This window comes from Lonchura striata, chromosome 1, assembly GCF_050655825.1.
Source record: "Lonchura striata isolate lonStrDom1 chromosome 1, ASM5065582v1, whole genome shotgun sequence".
In the NCBI taxonomy this organism is placed as follows: Eukaryota; Metazoa; Chordata; class Aves; order Passeriformes; family Estrildidae; genus Lonchura; species Lonchura striata.
The window spans coordinates 17,660,853-17,686,348 of record NC_140703.1 but is presented as its reverse complement, the minus strand read 5'-3'; the positions used below and the strand labels follow the sequence as shown (position 1 = coordinate 17,686,348).

At 37.1% G+C, this 25,496-nt stretch overlaps 2 protein-coding genes across 8 annotated transcripts in view; one reads left to right on the top strand and one right to left on the bottom strand.

Moving 5' to 3' along the window:
• Nucleotides 1-25,496, top strand: part of ARL13B (ARF like GTPase 13B) — a 33,946-nt gene that overhangs the window by 1,907 nt on the left and 6,543 nt on the right. For 6 of the 7 annotated variants that reach the window (XR_014950628.1, XM_077781195.2, XM_085564024.1 and 3 more), the window contains exons 2-7: nt 1,223-1,403; nt 2,866-2,936; nt 4,784-5,033; nt 21,012-21,117; nt 23,379-23,581; nt 24,572-24,665. Coding sequence is in view for 6 of the 7 variants with exons in the window: in XM_077781195.2 (XP_077637321.1) it covers nt 1,345-1,403; nt 2,866-2,936; nt 4,784-5,033; nt 21,012-21,117; nt 23,379-23,581; nt 24,572-24,665 (783 nt within the window). In the remaining variant the exon portion in view is untranslated. Of the gene's footprint in view, nt 1-1,222; nt 1,404-2,865; nt 2,937-4,783; nt 5,034-21,011; nt 21,118-23,378; nt 23,582-24,571; nt 24,666-25,496 lie in introns of those variants that run through there. The other variant, XM_021550087.2, reaches the window with a different exon arrangement.
• STX19 (syntaxin 19) lies at nt 5,997-18,582 on the bottom strand. Its single transcript, XM_021550090.3, has 2 exons — nt 18,215-18,582; nt 5,997-10,045 (listed from the first exon to the last, which is right to left on the bottom strand). Exon 2 carries the CDS (start codon nt 9,948-9,950, stop codon nt 9,072-9,074), a length of 879 nt encoding a protein of 292 aa, XP_021405765.2. The 5' UTR covers nt 9,951-10,045; nt 18,215-18,582; the 3' UTR covers nt 5,997-9,071.

The following is a 25,496-nucleotide window of genomic DNA, read 5'->3' as shown; positions in this document are numbered from 1 at the left end:
TCTGTGGAGGTGCTCAGGCACTGAAAATGTTACATTTATGTCATTTGACACAAATACAATGGCACATTTTGTTCACTGAGCTGTTACATGTTGCTTTTTAGAAATTTGTGTAGCTCTGTTCTCAAAGTGGGCTTTGTTCAAACTTGCTCGTGGGTTGAGGCAGCACAGCCCACCACATGTGGGGTTGTCTTTTTTTTAATGATTTTGTATTCTTCAGAGCTTAATTTTAATACTTTTAGTTGTAATCATCTTGCTCTTTTTAGGAATTTCTGTATTCTTCATACATTCAGCTCTCCCATGGAGAAGTTATTCTCAGGCTCTTGAGGCTAATGGAATATAAATGTTTAAAGAGTATCTGTTTTCTGTGCTTTGGATGAAACCTGACCTGTTTCAGACACTGAATGACAGCAGACCTGTGCAAAGACATCCTTGAAAATCAGCTTCATAAGATTAGGAGAAGTTCAGTTCCTACCTCTGTAAATTACCTAAACCATCACAGTTGATCAGGATTGTTATCATCTTTAATTATTTACTTTTTGGCATTATTTAAAATTACCTTAGTTTGAGATTAGTTATAATTTAAAATATGAAGGGAATTTTGAGATACAAGCTTTAGGTGACCTGTTATGGTAATTCTCAAAAAGAGAAATATTCTGTTTCTATCTCCTTAAAGAGTGGAAAGTGGAACTGTAGGATGATGGAAGTACTTGGTACTTCTATTTAATTTAGTGACAATTACTAGATATCATTGCCAGTTCCTCAAAATACTCACTAGAAAGCCAGTTTCATTGCTCTGGGATCTTTTTGTGCAAAAGAAATTGACAGTGAAATGAGTACACTTAGCAGGTAGGGATGTTCTTTGTTTGCTTTTAATGCCTTATCCTGTTATGTTCTTGTAAGTCTTACTCATGCTTGAAATTGGTCCTTATTCTCTGTCAGTCAGCAGGGGTGTGGGATGTGTTGGTGAGACAAGCACTGACATTTTGTAGCTGCATGTGTCTTGCTCCTCTAACTTGCAGGTTTGCTTCTGTGCAGTGGCCTGGCATTGTTATTTGGGATAAGTAGTGTGTGGTGGCTGCCCAGATCTGTAAGAGGGGGTGGATGAAGTGTGTGAGGAGGGAAAAAGGAAAGATAACAAGACTGAACATAACACTCTGAAAATGAGGCTGCTGCCTTCTTTCTACAGAGTTTTTTTTTAGTCCCTTTTTTTTTTTCTTTCTAGGAGGGGCAAGACAAGACCTTGGCTCTGAAGTCTGACATCTCTCTGCCAGTCTCCTTGGGTTGCTCTGGCCTGCCCACATCATTCCTGTAGCTTTGGTGGCTCTGGATGGCTGGTGAAGAGGGATGTTCAATCTAATGGCCAATTGCTGCAGCTGGTTGAAACGGTGGAGGGAACCTGTCAGGTAAACATGGGAAAGTATTTTACATTTCTCACCTTCCTAAACTGAATTTTATGCATTGTTTCATATTTGGCCATGTCCAACCTCTCACCCACCAGCACCTCCAAGTTCTTTCTCCAAGGGGCTTTTCTCCATGTGCTGATACCCTGACCCAGCACCTTGTACTTGGTCTTACTAAATGTCCTGATATTCCCATGGGCCACTTCTTGAGCTTGTGCAGTTCCCGCTGGATGGCTTCCCATCCTTCAGGTGTGTCAGCCTCATCACTCAACTTCAAACTTGCTTTTGTCTCATTAACGGAGATATTCAATAGCTGGTCCCAGTATGGACCTCTGAGGGCACTGCTGGTTACTGGTGTCCACTGGACTCCGAGCTGTCACCACTACCCTTGGGCTGTGACTGTCCCAGCAGTTCCTTACCTACTTACCAGTCCATCCACTGAATCCATCTCTCCAATTTGGACAGAAGTCATGATAAATTTTATCTGTAATCCTTCCTTTGTCCACTGCTCTGGTCACTCCATCACAGAAGCTTCTAAGCTGCTCAAAGTAGTTTGTTTGGTTTTTGCCTTACTCTTCCAGCTTCTGCATTTTGAGATTCTAAAGTATAATTTATTTTTTGGGTTCTCTTCTCAGAGGTTTCTTGTTCTTCTGAAAGAACTTGTATAAATTATACTTCATGTTTGATACTATTACAGTTTGAAGTCTGCAAATAGCAATGTTTTTTTAAAATTCCTTCATTTAATGGGGCATAAAATTGAGCAAATTGATTTGACCAGTGAGTCTTTGTGAATGGGAGGAATAACTGAGGTATACACACATATATATGCTTTTCCTGTGGCTTTAAAAATCCTGTCCTGGGAAGAATATTAACCTGTATACCAGTTTGTTAATAAATTGTGCATTCCTAGCCCACTGGTTTGCACATTTAAAGTCTAGAAGCAAAGGCATGCTAAGTCCCACATATGTCCAGCATCTGGTGCTGTTTACACAAGTCAGAACAACACCATACTCTGTATGGTGTTGTTCTGACACACTGATGGAGGCAGAAATAATTTTCTAATACAGAAAAAACCTTGAGGCAGAGAGATGGTAAAAATACAGGGGCATGGAACTGCAGTTACAGAAACTGTTAAAGGCACCATGACCACACCAAATAAAATTAAGAGTACTGTGAAATTAAACTCTAGCAGGCAAGTATCAGTTGAAAGCAGAATCATTGTCTCATGTGAAACTTAGACCATGATACGAGACTTTTCATTTCCTACCTTGTTCTGCTGTTCTGTCTAGTCAGGTGACTGGACATGTTAAACACCAGACATACAACAGTAACAGTGCTTGGTATTCTGATACTTATTCTTTCTGTTTGGTGGTAAATTTGCTGTGCATGTGTTTAAAATATAGGTTAAATTATGTGTAGCTAGAGGAAAAAAATTGAAATATCTTTCTGTTTTCTTCTTATGGAGGAAGGTGACACTAATAATGGTGGGTCTTGATAATGCTGGAAAAACTGCTACAGTCCGAGGAATTCAAGGAGGTAAGTGATTAATTTATCATTCAAACAGAGCACTAATTTTCAAAAATTTATCATTCCTAATTTTCAAAAATTTAAATTTGAAAGTATTCTTTCATCTCTTAATGTATCTCTCCCTCCCGTATTGTTGAAAGAAAACATTGGTGGTTGTACCATCCAAATATCACATATATCACATCTTAATAAAAACGTTACAATAAAAACATTACAAAACATACAATCAATGGACTGGATTTTTTTCTTTTTTTCCCTGTGTGCATGTGCTGAAGTTGCTTTCAGGTGACCATTCCAGTAATGTGCATACAGCAGTAAAATTTATATAAAAATCAGTGCTGTAAGTAAGTATATATAAGGTCTAAAAGAAGGAAATTGGTATGTATAATATTAAGGATGGTTCTAGTGTTGCATATTTTTTATCACTAATTGTTATCAGAAAATTATGATAAATAAAATTGCCACTAAGAGACCACTTGATTTTGAAGGGTATTTCACCCTGGCACATGCAAGCGGGATATAATTTGAGAAAAAACTTTTGAAAACAAAAATTCTGGGTTTTATTTCCCCCACTTGAGGGATTGTCTTTCTAAATAACTTTCATCTTGTGCAAGAACAAGGGTTTGCTTGTAGTGTAGAGTAGTGTTTTGGCAGACTTGGAGACTCCACCTCAAGTTTATTTACTTGCATTATGTAAGTTCACAGACTTGCTAAAGCATAAATAAAATCATGAGCATTCTCTCCTATTCGTCAATCTTTGCCCTAAAAACAGCAGTATTTCATAATTTAGCCTTCCATTCTATGCGAAAACCCCACCTTTAATATCTTTGCTATGTGAATGTAACAGTTATTTCTAAAAGTCCTATTTTTCAGGGAAAAAAAATGAGATAAAGATGTGTATTTCTAAAGGAAAAGTCAAGGAAAAGATAGTTCTGGTTTCCTTGAGTGTTCCCCAGGGCTTAAATGTCCTGAATGCCCATCTTGGCTATCTTAAAGGTAGGAGCAGAAGGTGGTGGGGATTCAGTTTCTGCACTGCTCTTCAGATCTCAGTGCTTTTAGCCAGGCCTTCATTTTTTTTCTTCTCAACAAGCTGAATTTTCCATGTTTCTCCTGCCTTGTGCTCCCCAGCTGCATAAAACAGATCCAATTATCTCAGCCCTGCAGGCTGCAGTGTGAGAGGAGTCCAGGCTTTCTTTGCCCTCAGGAAAGGGAGACAGAAAGCAAAAGTATTAAATAGAAATCTATAATTTTTTGCATATTGCATGGAAAATTAGAAAAAACCAGCAAATACAAAGAAGCAAAAAAAACCCAAAAGCTAAAATCTGCCCTTGAATAAATGGAATCAAATAGTTGACATCTCAGAAGAACATGGTTTCAGTCATTTTGTCTCAGCCCTTGGTTTGAACTTCTGAGGCTCTTTTGGGAACCATGAAGGATAAAAAAATAAATTGGCAAAGCACAAGGATTCCCAGGTCATAGTGCATTAACTGTTTTGATTGTTTTCCTTTTCAAAGTTGAGTTACTTCCATGGAAATTAGTGGAAGTGAAAATGCAGCACAGTAACCACTGCAATGGAACTGTGGTGTGAAATATTAAAACCTGCCTTTTGGGCCCCTCTCTTTTCTCCCCCCTTCCCACTCCCCCAGTGCTTCCATCTAAATTAATATAAAGTAGCTAGTTGAGAGACTAGTTAATTTAAAATTCCCTGAGGAGAGGGGAAATCTTAATGTAAGCAAAAATGTGGTCAGCAATTTTTAACAAGGAGGTCTCACTCCGTGTTTTTAAAATGAGAATTTTGCTACACAAATCCCACTAAAAAAAGTCATCTTTAAAATCAAGGCTTTCTTCTTTGACAGAGTCTCCTGAAGATGTGGCTCCCACAGTTGGGTTTTCCAAAATTCATCTTAAACAGGGACGCTTTGAAGTCACCATCTTTGATTTAGGAGGTGGAAAACGAATCCGGAATATCTGGAGAAATTATTATGCTGAGTCCTACGGTGTCATATTTGTGGTGGATTCCAGTGACATTGAAAGAATGGAAGAAACAAAACAAACCATGATAGAAGTGTTAAAAAGCCCTAAGATATCAGGAAAACCTGTGTTAGTGTAAGTAGCATAATAAATGTTCTCCTAATAATCTGAAATTGGGTGAATTTAGACCTAAAGAACAATTTCTGTAGCTAATACTACTGTAACTATAGCACTAACCAATATTGCAATTGGTTTTATGTTTTATTTTATCCTGCTCAGGGATATTTATTTCTCTCCTCTTTCATTAGCCATGGAAAAATAACAAGGTGTGATTTTTTTTTTTATGCTTTAAAATTTTAATGTTATTTGAAATGCTAGGTTAAAAGGCTTTACAAATTTGGCATGGCAACATGATGCAAAAATATTGTTTCTGCTTATGACCACATCAATTAATTAAATGGTAAATGGTTGATCATACTCAGCAATAGGGTGATTTCTCACCAATGTCTTGTTCACTTAACACATGGTGCTGCTGATTTATGATCAACAAAATCTCATTAAAGGAGGCTTGCTTTAATTGTATTGAGCACCTGCTTTTTCTCTGTTTAATAGGGTTTCTAAAAATATTGGAAAGAACATACTTTCTTAAAATCCACATCAAAAATATTTGATAACAAATACGCTTTTGAAGTTAAAAAATAAACTCTGAAAGTTTAAAATGGTTTATGAAGTCAATATCTTTATGTCTGGTGAGCAAAGGACCTCCATAATGCTTAAATTGCACATCATCCCTGTGCTATCATAAAGAATCTGTACAAGTAAGAGACCTCTTATTTTTAAGAAGCAGTGATGCTCTGCTGAAGCTGAGCCTGGCTAATTGTGTTGATGAAGTGGAGGGTAGTTCAGCAAAGTAATGGTGTATATGTTGAAAATAGATTAGATTTTACCTTTCATTGCTCTGCATATTACTGGCACAGGCAAGGCAATAAAGCCCGCTTAGTTTAACTCAAATGTGTTTTGAAAATGCAGCTGTGAGTGTGGAAAACTGTGCTGTGTTTTTTAATTAAATACAACTTTCTATGGAGTTTTGAGTTGTATTTTGGTTTTCTTGGTGTTTTTTTGGTTGTTTTTTTTTTGTGGGGCAGAAATCTCTATGCTCTAATCCTGTAATGGAGTTTGTTTGAGTGGCTGACTGGAACTGCAGAGAGCTCACTCACTTCCCTGGATCTTGATACTGCTTTCTAATCCCTATCAGTAGCTAATCAGAAGGCAGAATGTGTGTGTATTTTTTTAATTGCTCTAATGGGGACTAAACCAAGTTTTTTGATTTTAATACTTTTTATTAGATTAAACTTCAGGCCTTTGATCAGAATTTGCTTTTGCATCATCCCAGTTCTGTGGAGGGATCCAGTAGTTCTTTGGTTTATGCCTATGTGAGCCTGCCTCTTGAGTTAAGAATTCCTTCCTGTATTGTCAGATTTCCAAATTTATGCTGAAATTTAGCCTTTTTAATATTAATTTTAACGTTCAGATTTTGTTTGTAGATTTTTTGGTTTTGTTGTTTTTTAATAATGAGATACTTGCTACCCATGTAGCAATAAGTTCCCTAATACCTTGGTACATGTTTTAATTAGTGCATTTTAATTCATGGATAATAGGCCGAATTGCACAATGAGGACATAAACTTGGTGCTAAATACTCTGTCTCACAGAAATACGGGAATATGGGAAATCTGATGTTCAGTATGATATTTTCGATAAATTTAATTGCTGCTCTCCCATGTTGTTATTTATTGCTTCCCATGGAGGTGTCACAGAATTATTTTAAGACCATTTTCCTCAAGTGTTGATAGTATTGTCTTTTACTGTTTCTTGGTATAAATTACAGATGTTAAATGTGTCATTTGGGTTTTTTACTGTTCAGTGTTATCACCTAATTTATGCTTATGGATAAATTCTTCTGGCAGCATTCTCAAGACTTATATACAAGCTTAAATTTTCTTCACTAAGGATTATTTTTGTCCTTTCTTTTATCAGAAAGGAATACACAGACATATTCAGGCAAATGCTGGTTTTGTTTGGGATTAGTTGTGTTTGTTTGGAGTCTTTGTTTTTGTTTTTTTTGTTTGGTTGGGTTTTCTTGTTTGTTTGTTTTTGTTTTTTTTTTTTTTTAAGTTGACATGGAGCATGTGCAAGAGGAAATGCAAATCCATGTGCCGTGACTGATATTTTATACCAAGGAGATTTTTGGGAAGGTGTTTTGTTAGGAGAAAGCTATTTCCTACCTGTTATTTTGGTGATAAGGGATTATAGCTATTAATGTTTCACTTCTCTTCATAGGACACTTGTAGCTAGGCTTTCATTTGTTTGTTTTTCTGCATATTTATGTAACTACTGAAAACACTGGAAAGTTACTTTAGTGATTACTGCAAATTTCTGCTGCTAATAATTTTGAATGCTCAATATCAAATTCTGTGTAAACTGTAGTTGATAGTATTATTTCATACTATTTATTTTCAGTTAATATTACTCCCTAATCAAGGAAAAGTTGTCCACAAATCTTTCTCGCTTCCCAGTTCTCCTTCAGTGTGTTTTATCTGTTTCACCTGTTTCTAACCAATTTACATCTGGAAATGACTTAGTTGGGCAGCTGTTTTCCTAAGTATTAAAACTTGAATTTTGAAAACTTGAGTTTTATTCCACTATTGGAAGTACAGCTCTAGTGTGTTGGCTAATTTCTACTGTGTCCTTGGAACATAAAGGTGTTTCTAATATATGCAGTTAAGGTGAGGTTATTTAATGAAATAGTTTCAGTGATGTGATCATCTAAGTTTATTTTTTGTTGCTACTGTGTAAATAGGATTTTTTACTTTAAGGTTCAGACCTTTGATTGTATTTTGATAATTTAGTTAATTTCTGTTGCAATTTTAATCTGGGATGGAAGGAAACCAACTCTTTCTAAATACCACAGTGTGAAAATGTCTTTGATAGTAGATTGGTTTTTTCCCCACTACGTGCAACTAAAGCCATCCAGTTCACTTAGTGTCTTGCTGAGTAGCAGTGCAGTTTGTTCTGACTTCTCTTGACTATCCAAATAAAGTGTCTTTGCACAGCACAACACAGTTCAGGAATACATTTCTGGTTTCTGTTTGGTTTTAGTGTGCAATTTTTTTTTTTTAATTTCTTTTTGGACATAACTTTTTTGGCTCAGTTACATTGCTGTTGTCTGTTAAATTGCATGGAGAGCTGTTTCTCACTCAGTTCCAAAAGGAGTTGGTTACAGGAGATTCCTTCCAACCTAAATGATTCTCTGGTTCTAGATTATGGGGGAGGAGTAGGGGGTGTAAGGATGGAGTTCTCTTTTTTATTCTATTTTTTCATTAATTTTTGTGCTAGCAAAAGTGAGACTGCAAATGTGACTGTATTCAGGTAGGATAGGCAGGATTAAGAATGTGCCTTGTGAGTGTGTAATTAGGGATCATATTCCCCTATCCTGCTAGGGCTCTGCCTGTAGAGCTGAATAATCAAAGTATCTCTGTGTCAATTTATGAAAAGTTCATGAACTTTTCCTGTAGAGGTAGTATTTAGACATTCCTGATAAGTTTTCTGACCTCTTGTCTGGTTTAGGCATCCCATTCTGGATTGTTACTAATGGTGTCTGCATTGTGTGGATTTGTTTTGTAGAATTTCATATTCCTGGGGAAAAAAAAAAAATTGGAATTTGAGCAAGTAAATATAAATGCTAAAAAATACCACAAGGCAATTAAAAATACTTATTATCATTTTGCGAAAAGTAAATAAAACACTTTTATGAATCCTGTCTGTGATTAACAGTATTTTCAATGCTTCCCAACAGCACAGGGACTTTCTTGCCACGCTGACTTAGTTTGAAGAACCAAACTAAACTTTAGAACTTCTAAACTTTGAAGAAGTTTATAAGAACCAAAAGAAAAAGTCACTTTTATCCTTTGATCATTTCCTGTAGTTCACGTGTTTCTGTAAAAACCATAAAATCCTTTACTCTGGCTTGAAAAACAGATGCAGTTTTTCCTGAGAGCTCTGGTGAAGGGAAAACGGGGAGAAAAGTGAAGCAGTTGAGGGATTCCAGGAGTGCTTTTCAAGATCAGTTTGGTGTGGAGGAACCATTGGTATTTCTGGCAGTTCATTTCTGGTGTCATCTGCAGCACGGACAGCACCAGCAGCAAATTGCTTTGCAAGGATTTCTTTTTTTATACCTGACTGCAAGCCCAAACTTTTCTTTTGATACTTGAGTATATTCTTGAGCGTTGTTCATGTAGATTTCTATGTTGTTGATCATCTGCCCTTGCTCCTCCACCAGAAGCGAGATCTGGATAAAGAGTTCTTTCACGTCTTTGATCTGGTTCTCCAGATTGACCAGTTCTTTGTGTCTCTGCTCAATCTCTGACAGCTGAGCTTTAGTAATCTTGACTTCAGTGAGTAGATTTTCATTGAAAATCTCCCATTTTCCTTGCTGGAGCATGTCATTGACCTCCTCCTCAGACACCTCTTTGCCAGCTACCTCAAGCTGGCGGAGGATGAAGGTCCTGCACTTGTCCTGCTTGGCGGTGATGGCCTGGTTGTAGGCGAGCATGGCCTGCAGGTAGCGGTGGGACAGGAAGGTGTGCTGGGCAGCCAGGATCCTCACCGTGGCTCGCGCTGGCCCGTGCTCATTCTCAGCTTTCCTCACTGCTTTTGCCAGCTCATCCAAACCTTTGCGTACCTGTTCTGCTTGGATTTTGATTTCCCTGGCTATGTTAGATTCCTTTTTGAGAACGCTGAATCTTCTCATTGAAGACACGAGGCTTTTTTGTTGTTGGCTGAATTTATTGACTTCTTCCACCAGATTATTAATTTCGTTCTGAAGTTTCTGGATTTCATGCAAGTGCCTTTCAGTTATGGGCTCTTTTTCATAAATAATAGCCTGCTGTTCAAACTCCTCCTGCTCCTCTTCTTGTACAGTTGCACCATTGTTTTCCCTGCCCATCTGTAGCTCCTTAGCCCTCAGTCTGAGCTCTTGCAGACGATCTCTCATGGTTTTTGTGGTCAGGATTCTTTCCTGGTTTTTTTTTTCTCGTCCCCTCTTGCAACACAGGAAGTTAATTCCAATATCTTTTTTGTTTGGTTGCACTGTAATCAAAATGTAACAACAATCAATGTTAGTATTTATAGGTATTTTTCATATATATATATAGGTACTTTTCATATAGGTATATATATATGACTGGGGAAGTCTTGATAAAGACAATTACCTCAGCACATTGACTCAGGAAATCAAAGATCCTGGTAGCTGGATCACCGTTAGAATCTGTCACGATGATAAAGTATGTCCAGAATTCAAAGATATAGGTATACATGAAAAGTAGTTTTGGAGATCAGAGCTACTTCCCTCTGCACCAAAGTAAAAGTAGCAATGAGTTGGAATGGAGGGTATTCTGAACAAGTTGTGATTTGTAGCCCGAGGCCATTTTTGAGGTACATTTGTGATGCAGTGCACAGAATTTAGACCAGAGAAGTGTGGAGAGGACTTTTATTTTGGGAAGGGAGAGAGAAGTAACTCCAGTTATTTTATTATTACTCATTACTTGATGAAAACAAATCAACCTATCAATCTTTTTGGAAATAGAAGTGAGTGTGGCTGTGCCATTTTTGAATTCTCAGTAGGAAATATTTCAGTTTTTGAGATTGAGACAGACCTTGTAACAAATTGGCATTCTGGCATCAATTTAGATTAGAAATTTGGCCACACTCAAAAATCCTTCCCAATTTTCCTTGCCTGGGGAGTTAAGATAGTAATTGAAGCAGTTAGCTACAACAAAACAGAACAACAGAACTCTCATATTTTAAGAACTCTAATAATTTAGCATGAAAATAAATTAATTTTTTATGTTTGAGTTTTTATGGAGTTGAATCCATATCACTACTGGTGCAGCATGAAGATTTTCTAAGCCCTTTTAGGGGTTACTGTTATCTACTCTTACACTGTAATTTCCATTCTTCATCAAATTGATGCAAATATGCATTGTGAACCACAGTGGGCTACAATTCAGTGCTGTTTCTTATTTAACAGAAAGGAGATATAGTTTTGTTTTGTTCCCTAGCTGTTGTGCAAGCTTTACTGGAGAGCTAAATAAGAACAAGGTATTTTCTAAAACACACCCAATGGAAACTAAGTTCAACTATTTTTAATCATAGGGAAGAAGGTATTTTTCTCAAACTCTACATAAATGATTTCCTTGGACTGTGATCAAGAATGGAAGATTTCACTAAGAAGTAACATGTTCAGGACTAGAATATGAATATTATGGGATTTTTACTTAGGGTGTTCTGGTTCAATCAGATGTGTGTTTTTCAAAGGGCTGTTCAAGCACAGAGGTTAAACAGCTCAGTGGTATCTCTTGGCTGTTTCAGAGCTTTTAAGGCTGTTCTCTGAAATAGTAGTATTAAATAGGTGCAACTCTTATTAAACCCTGATTCTACAGATTTCATTTCTTCTTCTTAGCAAGCAAATGTAGGATTTCTTAATAATATCCAAAGGATGCATTTTTAGAAACTGCAAAGGGTCTATCCAGTAACCTCTCAATATGCAAATGATTTTCTTGTATTTGAACAGTTCCAAATGATACTGCTTTGGTATCTCTGCTCCCCTATGCATATTTAAAGTCTCTAAATAGATTTTTGTATAAGTCGGAGAGTTGAGCAGTGTGGACACGTCTTCACAGGCTTAAATCTGGCTTTCTGCAGGAGGATTAGCTGAAAAACAAAACTTGAAATGCTTCAGAGGTCAGTCATGAGAAAGAATGTTGATGTTCTACCCTAGTGTGAATTTTCCTTACTGCTTTTTTTTCCCCCTTAATGCCTTAATATTTGAATTTAGGTTTGTTGATTCACATCAAGATCAGACAAGTTTGCAAATTATTTATTATAGAATGTTATTCCAGGGTGGGAAAAAAGCAAAATGTATTCATTGCATAACAGTAATGACTCTCCATTGCTGAACTTTTCAGTGGATGTTCCCATGGCAGAAGTCAGGCAGTTTCTCCCAGATAAAATCTTCAAACTCCTTGGCACCACCAACAGGGAAAGTTCAGCCTGGGGCATGTGAAAGGACCCAGGGCTGCTCAACAGGGCTTCAGAGAAGTGACCTGAAAATCTGTTCTAGCCCAACCTCACACATCTGCTGACCCAAGTTAATTTAGCAGGGCTGGGCAAACCTGGGATTACAAGCAAGTTCTAAGGGCACCATTCATGCTTATGCTATGAGGTGACAAGAATTTCTTGGGTCTAAAAGAATTGGTGCATTGCTCTTGAAATAGCTGTGTTCCTTGGGGCTGGAGGGAAGAACCTCACAGAACTGCCAAACAAATCTGCAAATATTGTTAAATACCAGAGAAGTGAACAGAAAATAATGGAGATTTTTTTTTGCTTGTTTAAAGATCAGTCTTACAAAAGACTGGAATGTAAGCAATTGAATCTTAGTTTCATATCTTCTCTGCTGTTGGTCTTGCCTTCAAAGCCTGCCATTGAACAGGCTTGCCAATAATTGTGTTTGATTTTACTGGCAATTGGAATGCATGCTGATTTCAAAGAAATGAGGATGTCTTCATGACAGAGATAACCTTGGAAATTGTTGGCTTGGCTTCTTGACTGTTCCACAACAAGCTCTGTTAATTTACTGAGTCCTTGTTTTGTCCTATGTGTTTGTATATAGGGGCATATCCTGTTTTTCTTTTGATTGAGATGAAAGCACTTCACTTTCCTTGAAGTTTTTGTCAGTAAAGGGAGAATATGCCCATTGTTTAGAGTGGAATAAATGGAATATGTGGACTGAAAGCACTCCAGTGACTTAGTGTGGCCTCTACATTCACTGCCCACTGTCATTATCATGCAAACCCATTGGTGATTAAGTTTGTTCTTCTTGAAGCATCTTTATCTATAGTCATCTATAGTTATATATAGTTGGCAAGTTCAGAAATGCAATTTTCACATCTTTGTCAAATATATTTTAAGGGTATTGCAAGAGTCTTTGCCTTCTGATAACTTGGCTGGGTTGCTCCTCAGGAACAGGGTTATGTGAATCTCTCAATTTAAATGGATGCCATTTCCCCATGACTGGGGAAGTCTTGATAAAGACAATTACCTCAGCACATTGACTCAGGAAATCAAAGATCCTGGTAGCTGGATCACCATTAGAATCTGTCATGATGATAAAGTATGTCCAGAATTCAAAGACAATGAGTTTGACAGAAATGAAATTTTTTATATTATCTTGTCCATTTGATAAAAAAGGTAAGTTGAAAGGTCCACTTGCTTAATTGCAAAGCTACCACATAGATTGTTCTTCCACCTGTCTGATAAATTTATCAGCAGACCCCAGGAAATATGGAGCCTACATCCAAAAATAAGATATGGGCTACATTAAGTTAAAATACATAATTCAGTATGTGAAGTAGGAAAGTTAATTGTATGGAACTCATTTGTTTCTGGTTGTACTTGGGTTTAATGCCTTCTGATTTGGCCTTGCTGGATTGTTTTATTTCTTCCCCAGTCCCCAAATTACCAAAGCCTCCTGTTCATTTTAGTTTCTGCTTTTGCTCACTATTTCTTAGTTATTCAGCACTTTGATTAAAATGCCTATCAGCAAAGGTCTAGTTCTATTTGATCTTTGATACAATTTACCACCTTACCTTGGTTTTAATATCTTCAGAGAAGGGGACTTGCAGCCAATGAAGGAACAGAATCCTCTCTTTAAGAGCTCTTTGATATCTATGTTCTGGCTCATTCTGCCTTCTTTACCTCTGCTGAAACTGCTGGTTTTTTGCTTGTTAGTGGTTTGGTTTTTTGTGTTTTTTATTTTATTTTATTTTATTTTTTGGGGGAGTTTTTTTTGTTTAGGGTTTTTTTTAATGATTGCACCATAAATTAGGGTAGGTTTGTTTTCCTGACCCTTAGCTATGAGTCAGTTAAGGGCACTGGGTAGACTTTCAGGCAATGTGTCCCAAAGGAATTTCATGTTGCATGTAATCCTAAACATTTTTTTAATTTTTTTTATTTTATTCATTTCCAAGCTGCAGTGGAATTACATTACAGCTCTGTCATGTGGTGCCAAGAAACCCATCTAACTTTTTTCTGAGCACAATGACAATGAGTAAATCTTGGAGTCATACTCTGGAGCTTGATTAGTGGTTAAGTGTCTTAAGTTAGCAACAAAAAATTAGTGAGACACATGTACTATTTAAATGGATATAGTTTTAAATCCTTAGAGTAGTCTTTGGGGAAAGCTGGTGTTTTGAGTTGAAATTCAGTTTGTGCTCTCTCACATTCTCACAAGGAAAGAAGGCACTTGTTTGGTTTTGAAATCTTGCCCTGTTACTCAGAGATGTACCTGAAGTTACTGAATTAGGATATCTTCCTATAAGTTACATTTAGTTTCTCCTTTGTTTACAAAGTTTCCTTTAACTTAAATACATTGTAAACAAACATGCTTAAACCAAGGATTATAAAACACAAGGTGGTTAGATGAAAATATCCTCTTAAGCATCTCTGTTGTAAGAAAACATACTTGGAAAAACATACTTGAAAATAGTTGTAAGTTCAAGCTTCTGTTTGTGGAAAGTGTGGGAGTGGTTCAACAAGAAAATACCACAGGCAGAGAGCTTCCCCTGCACAGATGAGATAGATGATAGTGCAAATTCAATAACAGTTTCAGCAAAGGGGATGTTCACAATTTCTCTCTGGGCAACATGTGCCAGACCCTCCCCTACCTCACAGTAAAGAATTTTGTCCTAACATGTGATGTAAATCTCTCCTCTTGCATTTAAAGCACTTCAGCCTTGTCCTATCACCATGTAAAAACTGCCACAAGACTTCCCCGGGGAAACCAAAATTACCAGAATGTACAAGAATAGAAATGCTGCATTTGAAGCAAGGTAGCTTGGGAATTCTCTAATTAGTGTGAAATGGATGGTGGGAGGTGGAGAAATGTGGCTATTGAGTAAAACCAAGCAATTCAAATGTAGTAAAGCAGACCTGAGTATTCAAATAATTCATAAAGTGGGTAAGAATTAAGCCAGTGTTGCTGGAAAAGTACAGCCAAATCATGCTGCTCTGGAGTGAGGTTTCCCAGAGATATGGAGAGAGGGAGAACAGACTTAAAATAGTTCAAGATGTTCTTGGGCCTTTGACCACAAATCTGTAACAGTCATGTTGTAGGAAATGTAGCTGTCTTGTGTTGGTGTTTTGCTATTTTTGAAGTATTTGGTTCAAAGATACATGCAGTGATTCAGCTGCAAATCTGAGCTTGTTCTTAGAGTTTTGACATCTTTGTTATGATTGTGTGGCTACAGATGTAGACTTGAGGAAAAGCATCTACCAGCGTTTCCATGTCTGCTGACATTCCTGATGATACTTGGGTAATAGGAGGTGAGGAGCTCATGCTTTTGCACTGACATAAATCCCAGAGATGGTGATAGACACTGCACCTCACTGACAAAACAATGATCTCACTCTGCAAGTCATTTAGACTGCAGCTAATTCTCTGTAATTGGTAAGAACTTTGTTTTGATGGTGATTTTTTTCACGTGTTTAACCAGAGATTTGCTGTCAGTAGTGCCCTTGTCCTCACAAACCTAGAGGTCACAGAAATCTAGAAGGAAAATCATGATCTCCTCTGCCCAAAGATCACTTCATTAAGGTCCAAATATTGATATATTTTAAAGCATTATTTGAAAATAAAATAGGAGCAAGAGAAGAGTACAGGTGGACTTGTTTCCATTTAATAGGATATATAGTATGAACTCATACTTTAAGCTTTGCATCACTCTAAGTGGTGTGAGAGATTCATCTTCCTGAAAGAAGTGCAGACTCAGAATTTGTGCTGTGCACCATCCCACATGCTTTACATTCCCATTTCATCTCAGACCACACAGCTGCCTGTCACAGCCTTGGAACTCACCTGTAAGGCAGGTTTTCTTTAAAAAAACACACAGGCAATTTGACTACACTTAGTTTGCCTATGGCTTGATATATCAAGGTGAAATAGAGGCTGTTAATCTTGTCCAAAAATAGATTGTTATATCACTTATTGTCATTTGTTATGGAATTACACATCTGGAAGCTGAACTTAAGTTGCTTAAGGTGAGCTCATAGTTGGCTGTAGCCTATTTGACTAAGAGGTGGGACTGAACTGATAGCAGAGTGTCTCAAGAAACGTTTTCAGTAAATAGGAATATGATTCAGACTTGTGGTGAGAATGGGGCCACTTAACAAAATGAAACAAATTATAATTGCTGTTCTTATGACCAGTTCAAAAGCTAATATGAGACTAAAGTTGCCTAGAGATATTGTAAACAGGATGAGTTTAGAATCTTACTTTTAACTGTTCTCTTATTTAAAAGTGACCTGGAGAAACTGTCTAGGGAAAGTGTTGACTTACAGAAATGTCTCCTACAGCTCCCTGAAGTTGCATGAAAACAGGTCAATAATCTTGTAGCACTTGGTTCACCTTTTTTTTCATTATAGTTTATTATAATATTCAAAGTATTGTTTTGTATGATAACTGAAGGCATGAATTGAAATTAAGTCCCTTTATTTGAGAAAGAGCTATGTGTTAACCATCAAAATTTACTGATAGGTTGTCATTGTTGTCAGCAACCCAGAAGGGACAGGGGCTTGAAATGCTAAAGAATGTGCTTGAAGATTTGTTAATTGGAAGGCAAACTGCAAAAAATCACCTGATAGAGCAGGCTCAGACTTCATCAAGAGTGCCTTCCGTGGGCCCATTGAAACTGTTGGTCTGTTCTCCTGTTTGTTTCTTAAAAGTATAAGAATTCTGTTTTCCATGACTTCCTCAAAAAGCTCATGAACTGCCAATAATTGAAGAAGGAAGAACAAGCCAAACAAGCAAAGTCACTTATTTTTGCCTCTGTGTGGGTCAGGAGTGTGACTTTCATGGATGTTAACATGAGCAAAGCATAAAGAGACAAAGTTTTTGATGCTGCATCCGCTGAGGCCTCACTCTGGAAGAAAACATCCTTCTGATGGCTGTCCACAGGATTGCCCAAGATAAAGGTTAATGGATGAGAGATAAAAATTCCAAAGGGAAAAAGGGTAGAGCAGCATTTTTAAATAGAAGATTCACTGTAGAGTGAAAAAGATGGCATTATTATTTCCCCTTGTTTAGACTGCTGTTAATTTCAAAGGTTCTGTCTTTGTTTTCCCAGCTAATTCCATCCTGCAAAGCTATGACTTCTTGAAGTAGCCTTAAAGACTAATCTTGATCATAGGTAAACCATAAAGATTCATTTTCCTATAGTTGCTTTCAATCATGGAGATTGTTCTGGTGCTGCAATATTTTGATCTCAGGGATGCTTTGCTCTTTATTAATTTTGATGGACACTATGCAAATCTAACCCAAAATTTTGGGGTTGTGATCACTAATTCTAAATAAATATAACCCCCAAAGTAGCATATCTAAGACATTTTTACAGATTTTGTATTGCAAAGTAAACTTTTAATACTGGTTTGGTTTCTCTTGGGGTTTTTCCCCCTTCTTTGCTCAGTAATTGAGATTTTATAGACAGGTCAAGGAACTTCCACAGCATTCAAACTTTGTTTTTCTCTGGCAGAAGTGGCTTCTATGAGAAATATTGTCACTGAGCTGTAGATGTCAGTTGTGCCAATGCACACATTACACTCCCTTTCCACATTGTTTCCCGTGACTCTTAAAGTTGAAAAGCTCTCCAGTTGCTTAGAAAAATCCTACTTGATCTAAAAGCAGTAGGTGCCAACTTTCTCTTTATTTCTTGCATGAGGTACATTTGTTACACTAAGACAATTCAAATATACTTTATGTGAAACTGAAATAAGACAGGCATGATTTTATAGATGAAAGCTTCTTACTCAGCTAACGTAGTATGATAAACTAACAGCCACTCTGCTGTGCTTTTAAGTATGCTTCGATATATACCTCCTACAGGTTTTTAAACATGAAAAATTGCTATATATGAAGTTCAACGGACTTGGAAAATTAAAATAAAGGTCTGTCTTTTAAGATAACTGATGTATTCCCTAAAGAAGGGGTTTTTTTTGCCTAAAACTTGCTTCAAAGACGGGTGGTCCTGTGCAACAGCAGCAGAGCTGTGAGTCCATATTTACCCACAGAAATAGCTAACTCTTTGCAAGGCAGTCATACATTATTTTTATGTCTTGACACTTAGGCACATTGCCATTCTAAACCCCACTACAAAGCCTTCTGATATTTGCAAATTTAGAAACGTTAAGTAAGAGAAGGGTATTTACCTCTGAATCCCGTGTTGGTGGCTTTTACTCTTTACACAGGAACTCTGGAGGTTAAGCTTCAGTATAATCCCAAAAACATTTTTCCAGAATATTCCCTAGGCAACATGTCTTGAGTAACATTCCATGAAGTATTTCCTTCATTCCTTCTGCTTCTTCTATTGTCGACCAAGTGTGATCATCCTCAGGAGTGCTAGAGTGAAACTGCCTTCTGCAACTGCAGGAGACAGGCAAATTGATTACTTTGTGCCTGGGGAATCTGGTTGTGCCTGTTTGAAAGCCAGCCCTGCTGGGAGGCGGATCCCTCGGAGTGCCCAGGAGCAGGAAGTGCCTTGGAGCGGCTGCCCTTGGGAGCTGCCAGTGGAAGCACAAGTGTGAGTGCAGGCTGTGCTTTCTTCTGCACCAAAGCATGGAGGGAAAAGCAGTTATTGAGGGTAGGTGGATCTGTTCATGGGGATAAAAAAGCCTACGCAGAATAATGCATTTTACTACAGTATCTTGAAAATACTTGAAGTCCGTTTAGAAGTTTGACCTAAAGTCTGAAGTGGGCAGGGGTGTCCAGCAGTAGATGGACCTCAGCAAAACCACTTCAGTTCCTGGGGAGAATAGGCAGAGACAGCTGCTTTTCCAGGTGCAGCACCTCAGCCATGTTCTTGTCAGTATTGCTGCAGAGAAAGTGGAAACTAATTGACCAGAAAGACAAATATGACACCTTTCAAGGTGTTAGAGGTTAAAAATCAGCAGCTATTGCAAGCTGTGGGATGTTAGTGTCAAACTGCCACTGAGCTGTGCAGCTTACCAGCATTTCATTCTGCTTCAGCTGTGCTTTGTAGGCTGTGCAGAGCAAAAATAGTGCAACTAGTGCAGTTATTTAATCTTCAAGTGAGAGAGGAACAGGCTGTGGCAACAAACACTGCTCAGAAATATTTCCTTCAATTAGCTATAGATTAATTGGCAGCACTGCTGAGGAATGCTTTTTAAGACTAAGAGGCAGCACAGTAGGATTTTCAGACTGTAACAAAATACGTTACGTGGGGGAGAAAAAGTGGAGGTAATTTTTTTCCAGTTTTTTAGTTACTTTTTTGCATTGCATTTCAGTTTTTCCCTGGTTTAGCTTTGGTTTCACATTTAAATACTGAAAGAATGAGTCTTGTTCTAGCTGGTTGGTGAAAAGAAGTAGAGTATTTATAAACATATTGAAGATATCACATATTCTGTATATGCACTGGACAGCAGTTTGGGAATCCCTGCACTAAATCATACAAAGCACTGTAGAAGTTCTCTCTTTAAGAAGTGGGAATTCATTATCAAGGAAGGGCAGGGAAGGGTTTTATGCTCTTACCAGCTCTGCAGGCCAAGCCAGTAAAGTTGTGATTATCAGTAGGAAATAGGGATTTTTACCTCCAGGATGATGATAAATAAGTGAATCGTATGGACTACAAATAGTTAAGAATGGTGAAGACTGAGAGCGACTGGACATTTGAGAAGCTGCTTTTCTATGGTCTCCTTCATAAACAAATTCTTCTTGAAAAGGAAGATGAAAGATTAGATAATAAATTGTAGCTCATGGGGGTAATGGTGACAAGGAATGTGGAGTTTTGGGCTGTAGATGCAACATAGCTTTTTTTCTAATGTTTTTAATGCTGAAAAATCTGTTGGGAGTAAAATAATTAAGAATTGAAGCTCTCATACTGGGATTTTGGAGAATAGGGACAAGTAAGGTCTTAAATCAAACTGAAGTGTTGACAAGTTTTGGTAACTACAGAGTATATTCTTACCACTGTTCCTTCCTAGCAAGGAATTAGCATAAATTCAAAGTATAAGCTTTGACCTAAGTTCCCTAAAAGCCATTTGAGTTCATGAGAGTGACTTGAGATTTCAGGAAGAAGGCTATGATGTCTGGTTTCAAAACCTTCTGCCTCTGAGTTCATGAAAGCCAAATATTTGACTTCTTATCCAGAAAATTGAATCAGAGTTCTTATGTCATTCAAATGGCTAAATTTCAGAGGAACATTATTTTAGTGGAATTCCTGCTTTAGAGAGGAGCAAGTTCTCAAAAATTTATTTTCTAATGCTGTACAGCACTTAGCTTGAATTATTAATGTTGTAGAAAGTGCAAAATAAGGTTAGATTGTATTTTTATACTCCTAAATGAATGTCTGTCTTCTAGAGTCCTATTTCCTGCCACATGTAAGTGACAAGACAGTGATCTTCATCTTACAGAATACTTATTTTGTGAGTTATGTGGGGGTTTTTTGCTTTCCTCTATTGAATAAAATACGGGTTTTAGAGCCATTCATACAAGTTCCTCCCTCTACACTTGTAAATTTTACTCAGGAAGAGCAAGTTCAAAACATTGTTAGGCATCAGAGAGAAATGCTGGGTAGCAGGCAGAGCTGAGATGATCCTGAAACACTTTCAAACAGGGAAATGGTTTGGGAAGTTACAAAACTGTGAACTTTCATCCAGAGGCTCCAACAGATTGTCCTGTGTTGATTTAGATGTTAAGCAGGATGATCATTTATGTCTATTTTCTTAACTGTAAGTATGATTGCTTTCTCTAGAAATAATTTATTACTAAGCACCTTTGTGATTAACATTAGCAACTGATGAAAATGGCGCATAGACTAACACGCTTTATTGAGCAGAATAAATAATTAAAGCGGAAACAGGGAATTTCGTCTTTTCTTTCTCAGTCTTCCCCTTCTTCTTTCTAATTTTGTCACAAACTCAGCTTTTGGAAATCTGAGAGTCTCTCTTGTGGCAGGATGCTGAGCATTTCTTTTGATTTTCCCTCTAGGCTGGCAAATAAGCAGGACAGAGAAGGAGCTCTGTCAGAAGCAGATGTGATCGAGTCCTTATCTCTGGAAAGGCTGGTTAATGAACACAAGTGTCTCTGTCAAATTGTAAGTAGATTTGAAGATGCAATGTTTTCTCATATCTGTGTAAAGTTTCCATTAAGGTAGGAAATCATGCTACATGCCATAAAACTGAAATTTAGATGTAGCATTCATTGTCCTGTTAAGAAAAAATCTAGCAGGAAGTCTTTGTGGGAAGAGCCAAAACCAGAAACCTTAATGAAAGTTGCTTAATATTGGTCAACATTTCAGATAATATATCCAAATTGTAGTCCCTGAAGTTTTTCTTTAAGTCTGTTTTAATCTACCAGTGTCTTAGATAACGCTTTATTTCCACAATCTTTTTCTGATGGCAGTAAAAAATATTTTGAAAGATAATGAGGATTATGGTGTTGTTAGCCAAGATAAGAAGACAGTTTTGAAAAACCATTTAAGCTTTGGATTTTAAAATTAAAAAATAACTTGAATTCATTTGGGAGATTTGTAAAATTTATAGAACACTACATATTGCTATTGTCTTCTCTAATAGCTGAGTTAGAGCAGGGCATAGCTCTGTTTATTATGTCATGATTATCTGAGTGTTTTTCTTCAGTTAGTGTACTTTGCACTATGCACATATAGCAATCATAAAAATTAAAGTTGCAAGCTCATCCTTGTTTTTTTTTTCCAAGGAGCTTCTGTACCGAAAATATTTTCTTGAAAAATATTCATCAAAAAATGACCTGAAAGATATTAGTGTATTCCAATACATCTGAATTGCTTAATTTCTGACATGCTGCTCTTGTTCTTTATTTATATTTTGTGTGTAATTAGGAAAGACACTAGATCACACTCTCTTAAGACTGTTTCATATTCTAATGGACACCTTCTTTACCAGGCTCTTCAAAGATAAAAATGGTCCCAAATTCCTTCAGTCTAAATTGACTCCTGGGGTCAATTTAAACAGAGGCATTGTGAAGCAAGATAGAAAGCTAGGCAATGACCAAAAAATCTTTTGTTTCTTCTTATTCTTGTAGTTAGTTTTCCACTAGATCTTTAAATTTCACCACAAAGTATTAAAGCAAAAGAAAGGAGTAATTTTTCTTGCTGTTGGACAGTGCCACTGAGAATGACCTTCCTCTTTTTCTTATTTAATATGTCTATATATTCCATATTCTTGAATGTTCATATTTTGTAACCAAACTTCAGCAACAAGAATCTTGGTGCAAACTGAGAAGAACACTGCCCCAGTGCTGGCTTGTGTTTGATCTCAGTTTTCTCAGACAAACAAGTTGTATACATCTTCTGTATATCTCCTTCCTGGGTAGGTTCTGCTGGAGGGTATTGCAAGGTGCCAAAAGGACTCATATTTGAACCTTAATTTAAACATGACTGGTCAGATTTTTTTTTTTCTGTTGTAAATGGTACATTCCATATCTTGACTGTTGTGCCATTTAAATCCTTGTCAGATGGAGAGAGCAGATAGAGTTTTTCAGATGTTGGCATTGGAGAGCCCCTTTTAATTGTCATAAATTCCAACCTGAACACAATCAATGTGAAATATCATCTCTACATGTCATCCACAGAGCTGGTTCTATTCAGTTGTTATTCAGAGAATGTTTTAAAAGATACATACAGTGCTCCAAAACATTTTTGAAAACAGTTCCCAGGAGATCTTGAGAGAAATCTTTTCTACATTCCAAGCTTGAATCAAGCCCTGCCTCATTTGTCCCAGTTAAAGCTGATTTTACTTGTCCTCCTGACATGAAAAAATAAGAGGAAATTATTATTTTCCTATTTGCAGTTTCACCTTAAGTTTTTGAAGGCTATTATCCTATCTTCCTGAAGTGCTTTAATCTCAAGAGAAGCACTCTTGGTCCTTCAATGTTTTCTTACCAGATGTGTTTTCAGAACTATTTTCTCAATGAGGTTTGCATTTCTCTTTCAACAGATTTGCCTGGATCATGTTTCTCTCACTGCTGAGAGTATAATTACAAAAGGTTTTACTCCACTCAAGGTGCAGTGCCTGTTCAGTTGTATAAAATAGCTTTGACAGCTTTTCTGACAAATTCACAGGAGATTTTATTTACCCCCGAGGTGCTTATGAACATGTTGAACTTTCTTTCATGAACTGAAGCAAAGCTGATTCTATTTCATCTCAGATTTTTTCATTTTGATTAATAAATCTAGCATGGACTATTTATAACCCATAATTCCCAGTGTTTTACAAGCTTCACAGTCAACAGTAATTGTTCAACTAATTTCTTGTTTCCAGTCAAGGAATGTGGTCTTAACTGCAGATTTTTCCTTCCTTCTCCATATATTTATAGGAACCTTGCTCAGCAATCATGGGCTGTGGGAAAAAAATTGATAAATCAATCAAAAAGGGATTATTTTGGCTTCTCCATATCATAGCAAAAGATTTTGATGCCTTAAATGAGCGCATCCAGAGAGACACTACAGAGCAAAAAGCACTTGAGGAGCAGAAAAAACTGGAACGAGCTGAGCGAGTCAGGAGGATACGGGAGCAGAGGTATTTTCCTGTGATTCCTACTCCACCCCTTCTTCCCTTCTCTGAGATATTTAGTTCATTCCTGTGCTTAGATCTTACAGGAGCCAGGGTATCCAGGATCTAAAGCTTACAAGCCAAGTCTTTCTTGAAGTTTTTGCCTCTTCATCCCCTTTATTTGATTTGCTGCATGCTGGAAATGTGCTGTGAATGAGAATTGCAAGGTAGATGTATAATAAACTTGGCCTTACTAATATAACTTCACAGAAGGCTGACCTAAAAAATAATTCCTGTGATTTAATCTGAAGTTGCCTTCTAAAATAAAGTATTAAGTTAGACTCTCCAACCCATATGTGAATATCAAACACTAGATGTGAAAATTTATTCAATACTACGCTTAATAAACTTCAAGATATCCAACAGGTGAGGCATGAAGGAACTAAAGATGATGCAATAAGGGAAGGCAGGATAACTGATTTATTACTCCCCTTCACATCCCTTTCTGGTCTTTAGCAGCCTGCTGTGGTGCCTGTGAAGAGCTGATGTGAATCATTTTACTGGGGCATTCTTAAAATATCTCCTGAGTACCCCTGTCCTCTCCTCTGCCTTATATAGGCAGAGAATTTTTAGTCTCAGTTACTGTGAGAAGTAGCTGGGAAGTATCTTAGACTATATTCTGGCTGTTTTGGTTTAAATAAGCAAGTAAATTACTAAAGTACATTTTAAACAGCTGCAACTTGACATGGTCTTCATATACATTTCACAAATTTCTAAAAAACTGGTTTGCTCCTAATCTGCCACAAGTCTCTGCACACATAAAACTTCCGACCATATTGGATTGTGTTGGGTTTGTGTTACACTGAGAGGTATAGTGGGGAGGACTGACATTGTTCTCTATAAGATTTCTGGCTTCTTCATAATTCTTTATTCCTTCTCCCTCCTTCCACTCCCCTTGCTCCAAAAAAACAACCCCAAAACCACTGAAACAACATCAACCCAACAACAATGCCAAAGGGAAAAAGAAGAAGGAAATGCACCTGAGGAGGAAGAGCCTGAGCCTGGGAAATGTGGAAACCCCTTCCAGCCTATATCTGCTGTAATCTCTGAGGTAGGAGAATTTGTGGCAGTCTGGGTCTGTTTAGAACTACCATTAACAATATCTGAGAGGCAATGAGAAAAAAGAAAGAGTTGTTCTAAGTCTGTCTGCACAGCACTTTTTAAATTCTTACTTTAATGTTGGCAGCCTCGATCTCTGTGCATTGAATCAATGTTTTCATCATAAGAAAACCTCTATTATTGATTGGGGAACAAAAGTTTTGTAGACACAGTAAAATAAATGTAAACACATGCCTGAAAACATTTCCTAATTAAACTCCTGGGATTCAGAAGTGGAAAATATTCAAGGTCTATTCATTTATTCTAAGGTGTTTTAGTGATGTGGTGAGTCATACCAAATCTTCCTGCTTCTTCAGTTATTCATATTTGTGAGCATAACCACTTTTCAGTTGAAAATAGACTCTTGAGAATTTCTTATTAATTTTGAAATATTAAAATCACATTCATATTAAAGTTTCCTTAACCTACATTTCTGAGTTTATACTTTTTTTATCTAGTTGCCTGGAGATAACACAATCTAAAGAAACATGTACATTTTTCAAGCAAGTAATTCCAGCATTTGCTTTTTTCCAGGACAAAAGCACCCATGTCCACAGAACATGTCAAGGCAGCTACATGCACAATAATCCATTTAGTAATAACATCAAAAACAATAAAATAAAGGTGCAGCTGTGAATATTGCAGAGATGGTGATTTACTGACACAGAATTGTGAAGCAGCCTGTTATTGTGGTTGTATGCCACGCTAGGTATTTATCCAAACTAGGATATCGTTTTCTGGAGACTTAGGCTCTGACCATCTGTATTTTTTTGTATTTTTTTTT